This window comes from Astatotilapia calliptera, chromosome 17 (assembly GCF_900246225.1).
Source record: "Astatotilapia calliptera chromosome 17, fAstCal1.2, whole genome shotgun sequence".
Lineage (NCBI taxonomy): Eukaryota > Metazoa > Chordata > Actinopteri > Cichliformes > Cichlidae > Astatotilapia > Astatotilapia calliptera.
This window is the reverse complement of record NC_039318.1, coordinates 7,543,136-7,550,603: the sequence shown is the minus strand read 5'-3', so window position 1 is coordinate 7,550,603 and position 7,468 is coordinate 7,543,136. Positions and strand designations below refer to the sequence as shown.

Sequence of the window (7,468 nt, the reverse complement as noted above, 5' to 3'; positions counted from 1 at the left end):
CTGTTGCTAGCCCATTAAGTTTTATATGATACCACTGACATGAGCTTTTTAGATTTGCCAGTTACAGTTACTATGAGGAAGTATGAACTGGCACACATAAAATAAAAAGAAGAATCAGCAGCAGAGAAGTGGCTTACACTGATGGAGTGCTTTGCAAATGGCCCTCACTTTCTTTTAAGCTTCGATGAGATGAGCTGAGAAGAGTTCTGCTAATCGAAAGCTCACAGGCATTCCTGTTCATCAAGACTGCGTGACTTCATTTCTTAAAGAATTTTTTTTAAAGTAATATTCAAGAACTGAAATGAGGTGTGCAGTGAGCTTTTTAATTGATTTGCCCTGTTCCCCAGTGCACTGTGACCGCTCAGTTTGTCTGAGCCAGTCATTGGCCTGCAGAGCAGCCGATAGCAGCTGTTTGTTCATCCTTTCAGGAAGAGGAGAAAGTCCAGCATCAGTCTCACATGTGTCTCTCACAACTCTTTGTGTAAAAACTGGGATTACTTATTAGGTCCTGCAAAAGAAGATTTCCAGGTCAATGCATGTTTCAGTTTCATTATTAAATGATCTGCCAGCATAAGATTTAGTAATTCAAGTAGGTGGGATTTTTTGTTTTATTAGGACCAGTCTGTATGTGTGTTAGATGAGGATGAGTGTGTACCTGCTGGTCGTATGTTTGGCTTTGCTGCCCCAGGGAGGGGAGGCCTCGGACCCTCCAGGCTGCATGAGCCCTGATGCAGTGCGAGTGGCAGAAGAGGCGTTGGAACAGATCAACCAGGACAGGAAAATTGGATACATCTGGAGCCTCAACAGGCTCTATGATCTGTCTCACACTCCAGAACAGGTCAGGGTGAATTATGCATATGCATGCACAAAGACATGATCATGCAACAAAGGCATGCTGCAACATATTGACCAGCAGCCATATTGTTTTTATGTTAGAAAAGTCACAAAAGGAAGAAAGAAAATAGAGTTGCTTATTTATGAATGTGTCCAGGGGAAAGATGGATCTCTGTACAAACTAACCATCGATGTCATGGAGACCAAATGCCACATCACCAGTGGAAAACCGTGGAAACAATGTGAAGTCAGAAATATTGGGAATGTTCCAGTAAGTACCAAGCAATGCACATGTCACAGAACACATTATAATCTGAGACGATGTTTGAAAGTGAATATGTCAAAGATAAAAGCCTGAAATGTTTACTGGAGGCAAATGTTTATTGTGGAGGCAGAGGAAAAAATATCTTTAAAAATATGATTTGTGATTGGATTGACCCAGGTCTTCAAAATGAAAAATATGCACACATAACTACATTATAACTAGCATCTTGAAACTCCAGCATTTTTGACACTATTTGCACAGGACAATCAGGACAAAAATGATATTTTTGTGATATAAATTGTTATAATCCGGCATCAAAATTAAAGGAAATTTTCATTTTCTTTATTTTTGTAACCAAGAATGTAATGTTAAAAAGTATTCTACATGCTTTATTTTATAGTGTTAGAGTCACCTCAGCACAACTATTGGCGCTGTACAAATAAACTGATCTGAAAAACTTGAATTCAAAATGAGAGTTTGAATGGTGGATTTTTTACCGGCCAATACTTTGACATTTTTTGACATATCTGTCCCAAGTTATAGATCCTGATTCATTTCACAATACCAGACTGACAAAAAATATTTAGGTCTTTTTTAAGTAAAGCTGTATAAAATTATCAGAAAATTTGACTTAAAATACCAGAAGTTGCAGCGACAACCTTTTCAGAGTTTTAATACAGTGAGTCTTCTGTTGTCTTTGTTTTACAAAGCACTGCATTGTAATGCATACATTCATATGTTCTGCATGTATGAGCTTAGTAAAGTGTAAATAGATAGTTTTTTTTATGAATGTATGAAATTTCTTAGCTGCTGTGGTTCACCTCTTACACGTACATGTGTCTTTAGCTACTGTATAAATGTGTTTGTGTATTTCAGGTGTATGGAGAGTGTCAAGTATCTGCCTATGTTCACACTCAAGTCAAACTACAAAGCTACTCCTGTACAATTCGTGAAGGTAGATCAAAGCATCACTGAGACTCTTCTGTATTTTTGTCAACTTCACTGTATAAAACAGAAAATTATTTACAGCGTCTTAGCCACAGAAAGCAATCAGACTCTGTTTTGTTCACACAACAGTTCCAACACTGTTACATTTCTATCACCTACATCTGTCTTTTTATCTAAAGCCCTCCCTCATGTAGGAACAACTCTGCATTTTTTTTTTCAACAAATTAGCAAGACGGTGAGAAGATTCTCTGATCAAAAAACCTCAAAGAGGAAGAGTTTTCAGAATATGAGTTTGTTGTCTTTGGTGAACAGGACAGTGCAGACATTAGAGAGTGAAGTGGGGGCAGACTGAAGAATAATGACACACAGGAAATGGTGTGGGGGCAGAGAGTCAGACCCAGACCCGTGCAGTGAGGACTCTAGCCTTCAGTACTAACCAGGTGCTACAGCAGCACCTGAGCCAGCTCGATATAAACCTGTCAGGAACTAGCAAAGCTAAAAATACTGATGCACAAACATGATAAAAGGGGTGATAGTTACACTCGCAGTAGCACAGGAACAGAGCAGGAGAGGGAGAGAAAGAGAGCCAGGGTTGTTGCAAGAGACAACATCGTCACATTAGAAAGGTATAGTAATGAAACTGAGTGACACCAAGAAAAGAAGCAAAATCTGGAACCATTTCAATTTTATTGACAATACAAAGGCAGAGTGTAGAGTCTGCAAGAGAAGGATATCATATAGAGCCGGCTCCACAAACAACCTGCGCAGGCGGCTGAGAACTGTCCACCCATCAGTGCAATGGAAGGAACTGGGTGTGAGTGGAGCCCTCCAGTGGTTCACCACAAGACAGAACTCAATTGATAAAGACCTGGCAAAAATGACTGCACTTGATTTTCAACCATTTCCAGTTGTGGATGTTAAAGGATTCAGAAAGAATATTCATGCACTGAATCCTGTGTATGCAATTCCAACCAGGAAAACCCTCTCCCAAAAAATCATCCCAGGCCTATATGACAGAGAATGTGCATTTTCTTTTGTTTTGCATATTCATTTATATGTTATTGTGTTGTTGTTTGCATTTTATGACAACAATTTTATATTGTTGTTGATAATAAATTAATTAAAGCAACAAAACAACCTGAAAAGCCGGGTGGGAGCCGAAAGGGCCGGCTCTCTACAAAGAGCCGGAATTCCCATCACTAGTAAACCAGAACGGGCAGATGCATTTCTGAGGGCTGAACTATAGACTCACAAGAATCTCATCAATTTCAAGTTCCAAGAAATAAACATCAGTAGTTATAATAAACTTTGCTTAAAAAAAAATAAAAAAAATAAAAAACTCGACCCATATCTTGATAATGACAGATTTTTCTTTTTCTATTAAATTTTAGTAAATCTCACTTTTATTAAGAAATTGGCTCTAACAGAGGTAAATAACCCATATGAAACATGGATGTGGTCTGTCTTGGTTGACATAGGGATAAAGTAAACATCTATTAAGGGTTCAATTTCTATGGTTGCTATAATTACAAATTAAAAAAAAACAAAACAAAGCAAGGGTCCAACAAACCTACAAGCATAGCTGCTCTAATAACATGATCCTCTAATAATTAGAGGGTTGGTGGTTTGAGCCCTGGCTGGTTCAGTACTGTGTGCCAATCCGAAGTTGCTCCCTGTGAAGGAATGTGTATTAATGTTAGATCAATTGGGCATAAAAGTGCTTTGGCAAATATGGCTTGTATTTAAAAAGTGCTTTGTGTGCTCAGAGTAGGAAATTGTTGTTTGAGAACAATGCCATCCACCACACAAGGGTTAACAGTGTGTACTCACTAGTGAAGTAATTCCGTTTCTCTATCTTGTCTTGCTGTGGCATTCTGGATAAATCATGTATTTTCATAGAGATTTTAGAAGAACCTAAATACAATAGTCAAGCCTAGAAGTGACAAATGAGTTGATTGATTGAGACAGGATGACCCTCAGGCTTCAGAATTTTGTTTTGACCTTTGAACCTCTTGATCCTTGTGTTCAGTTCCAGCTACTGCAGTGGTGGACACGTGCCCAGACTGTCCCACGGCCGAAAATCTGAATGAGCCCATTGTCAAAGAGACGGCCAATCTCTGCCTGCAGAGGTTCAATGAGGAGAGCCGCCTGGCCAACTACTTTACTCTGGAGAACATAACGAAAGCCAGTTCACAGGTTAAGACAGAAAAAGAAATGAAAAAGAAAAAGAAACCAAACGCAGGCAGAGAGTCAGTAAAGAAACAGGTTGAATACAAATTAAGCTTATGTGTGATTTCTTCTAAGCAAGTACTTTTAGTTTTCTATTCTTTTCAAAAGACTAGACCTAATGTAAAGCTCTTAGCAATTTTATCTGACTAGTTTTGGTCATAGTTCGCTTATTTTGACCTACCTCTGTCCTAAACTAGGCTTTCATAAATATATTTTTCAGTGGGTTGTTGGTCCGTCCTACTTTGTGGAATTCACTATAGTGGAGACAGTTTGTTCAAGGGAAACAGATGTCAGTGAACTGAGCCGCTGCACACCTATGGACTGTCAGTTTGCTGTAAGTAATGAGAAAATAATGCTCTGTTTACTCACCATATGTTCATAAAACTGGACTGCTACCAGGCTGAAGCTGAAAAACTGCCAATAATCTGCTGTTGAATGTGAAACTCCTCTGACAGTGATGAAAGAATACGCATAGATATCTTAAAGACCAGTAATGCACCTTACACTCAATTTATAATTATAATATTTGTCTTAAGACTCGGTGGTTAATTTATCATGTTTAAACCTATGTTCATGTGCCTGGTCTCACCTTTGGTGTGCTCTGTGTACTGCATCCAATCTCCACTGGCTCCAAACAAAAATCCCCCAAGCTGTAAATGCAGGCTCAGCTCTCCTTGTTTTCTCTCTTCTCAGCACAGAGGCTTCTGTTCGGGCTCACATGTGGCTCGTGAGGATCAGTTTGAAATCAGAAACCCTGGTGGCAAAAGGGATGGCTTGATTCAAGATAAGAAACCTGTAGAGGTGAAATGTGAGATCTATGAACCTCAGGTACTTGTTTGAACAACACAAGACTTAAATTATAAAAAAAAGTTCACAAATCACAAATTTGTGAACTTTAAAAAAAATAAAATAAAAAATAAAAAAAAGTTCACAAATCTTCACAGTCTATCACTGCACTTCTGATATTTTGATTGTTAAAGGGTTTTTAAAACACAGTTCGAAAATGTTGACAAATGCTTCATTGCTGAGCACCACCGCTCTCTTGACTATCTTCCGTTTTCAGGCTTCCTCTGTGGAGGCGCAGGCTCACGCAAAAGCAGGCAGTGTGCACACTGAACACCAGCAGCATAACCACACTCACCTGCATCCCCATGAGCACCTCCACTCAGACTCACCCAGCCCAGACATTACACTCTCCGTGTCTCAGAACCTTGGGACTGTGGTGAATCAGCCTGCCTCTCCCAGAGCTTCACCAGCAGGCAGCTCCTGCCCCGGACCCCGCAGACACAATCTGGGTTTACGGAATCTCAGGCTCTGATTGGTTGAACCTTCAGTACTCAGTCCAGAGATTGCTTTTAACCATATTGCAATTAGTTCAAGACAAGAAATGGTAACTAAAACCTTGCAATTAATACAGAAAAAAAATCTGTCTTTACTGTTCATTGATCATTTAAATAAAGTATTTATCACAGCTGGAAGTTGTATAATTTATTTCTATCAGTTTAGCAAATCGGTACTTTACCTAATCAAATAATGACCCCACTGTAGCAACTTCTTGGACACATTTTATTTTTAAAAAGTAACTCTTCTCATTTTAAGCTACATATTACTTTTGGGGGGGTTGTTTTATTTATTTATTTTACTTTATTATTTTGCAGGGGGGTATGTATGACCTCATTATTTGTTGATTTGGCCAGTTTAGCCTATTTGTAGGCTAAACAGCATAAGTTAACAAACTTATCAAGAGGCTATCACGTTTTTGATTGCCTCTCATCATATCTAAATGATAGATGTTTTTTTGTTTCCATTACCAGTTTTAGATCTGCAGACTTAAGCTTTTGAATACATGTTGGAGAGCCCAAAGCACACAAAATAGCTAGCTCTGAAATGAATTAGAAATACACCAACCCTCAGCACTTCCCAGACAGATCGGCAGTATTTAAGGCCATTCCATTGGGGGGAGAGGAGGGAGGGTGTGCATGACGTCTGCAGGATCAGATATTCCAGATAAAACCTACACTCTCAAGGACAACTTGCCGTGGTCGTATAGTGGTTAGTACTCTGCGTTGTGGCCGCAGCAACCCCGGTTCGAATCCGGGCCACGGCATAACTACTTTCTCCAGACATTAAGCTCCAAAGTTGGAAATGCAGAATCAGATCTGCTTGTTTTCTCTCTTCTCACAGAGGCTTCACACGTGGCTCATGAGAATAAGTTTGAAATCAGAAACCCTGGCGGCAAAAGGGGCATTTCGTTTCAAGATAAGAAACCTGTAGAGGTGAAATGTGATATCTATTGGTGCTGAACAGAGACAAGACAGAAAGATTTGCTGTTGCTCCAAAAACACAGAGACAAAACTTTTGTTTCCATATTTATCATCCCTTTCTCTGAAACACAGTAAGCAAGTCAGGAATGTTGGTATCTCGCGGTAACTCGCGATATCCTGCCTGCTCTAATGTAAAATTCTTGTGTTCTAAATCCCATAGTACTACATAAAAATTGGGAATTCTCATGGTTTTGAAAATTAATTATATTCATTATGCATATTTCAAAATTGTATACTTTATATTAGCCTACTAGATCATTATTACGATCCATTAATGAGTAATATACATTGAAACATTTAGCAGCAGAGTTGTATTTAAAACCAATAATCTGCATCTACAAAAGCATTAGCTACTTCAGCTTTTGAACACATGTTGGAGAGCCCATAGCACAAATAATATCTAGCTCTGAAATGCATTAGAAATACACCAACCCTCAGCACTTCCCAGACCGATCGGCGGTATCTCAGGCCATTCCGTTGGGGGGCTGGTGACGTCTATGGGATCAAATATTCCGGGTTAAATTGGCGTACTGAGGACAGCTCGCCGTGATCGTATAGTGGTTAGTACTCTGCGTTGTGGCCGCAGCAACCCCGGTTCGAATCCGGGTCACGGCAGTTTTTGCCAAAGTGCTTTTGTAAGAGTATGAAATCCATTACTGGTCGTATAGATATTACCAATAATTATATCTCTATACGTAGGTTTTTGTAACTTTTTTCTCTCTTTTTTGTATAGCGAGTATATACCAGTAGGGATGACACGAACACAGTGAATAGATAGAGTGGCTGCAATAAGTGTGTACATATTTCCGCCTACTCCATTTCGTACTCGGTGATTGAGTTCTTACTTCACGTGAGATTTTGTTTGAGC

At 39.2% G+C, this 7,468-nt stretch overlaps 1 protein-coding gene and 2 non-coding genes across 4 annotated transcripts; all 3 read left to right on the top strand.

Annotated features, from left to right (window-relative positions):
- Window positions 1-417: 417 nt before the first annotated feature.
- Window positions 418-5,736, top strand: LOC113009747 (fetuin-B-like). 2 transcript variants are annotated; one of them, XM_026148245.1, is made up of 8 exons: window positions 418-528; window positions 616-838; window positions 992-1,105; window positions 1,976-2,054; window positions 4,077-4,243; window positions 4,497-4,610; window positions 4,970-5,104; window positions 5,340-5,736. In XM_026148245.1, the coding sequence occupies exons 2-8, from the start codon at window positions 638-640 to the stop codon at window positions 5,592-5,594; spliced, it is 1,065 nt and encodes a 354-aa protein (XP_026004030.1). In that variant the 5' UTR covers window positions 418-528; window positions 616-637; the 3' UTR covers window positions 5,595-5,736. The 2 variants fall into 2 exon arrangements, with proteins under 2 accessions (XP_026004030.1, XP_026004029.1); XM_026148244.1 differs by having other exon boundaries at window positions 418-838.
- Window positions 5,737-6,311: 575 nt separating this feature from the next.
- On the top strand, window positions 6,312-6,383 carry trnah-gug (transfer RNA histidin (anticodon GUG)). Its single transcript has one exon. It is a non-coding gene; the product is annotated as a tRNA-His (tRNA).
- Window positions 6,384-7,143: 760 nt separating this feature from the next.
- On the top strand, window positions 7,144-7,215 carry trnah-gug (transfer RNA histidin (anticodon GUG)). The gene has a single exon. It is a non-coding gene; the product is annotated as a tRNA-His (tRNA).
- Window positions 7,216-7,468: the final 253 nt, after the last annotated feature.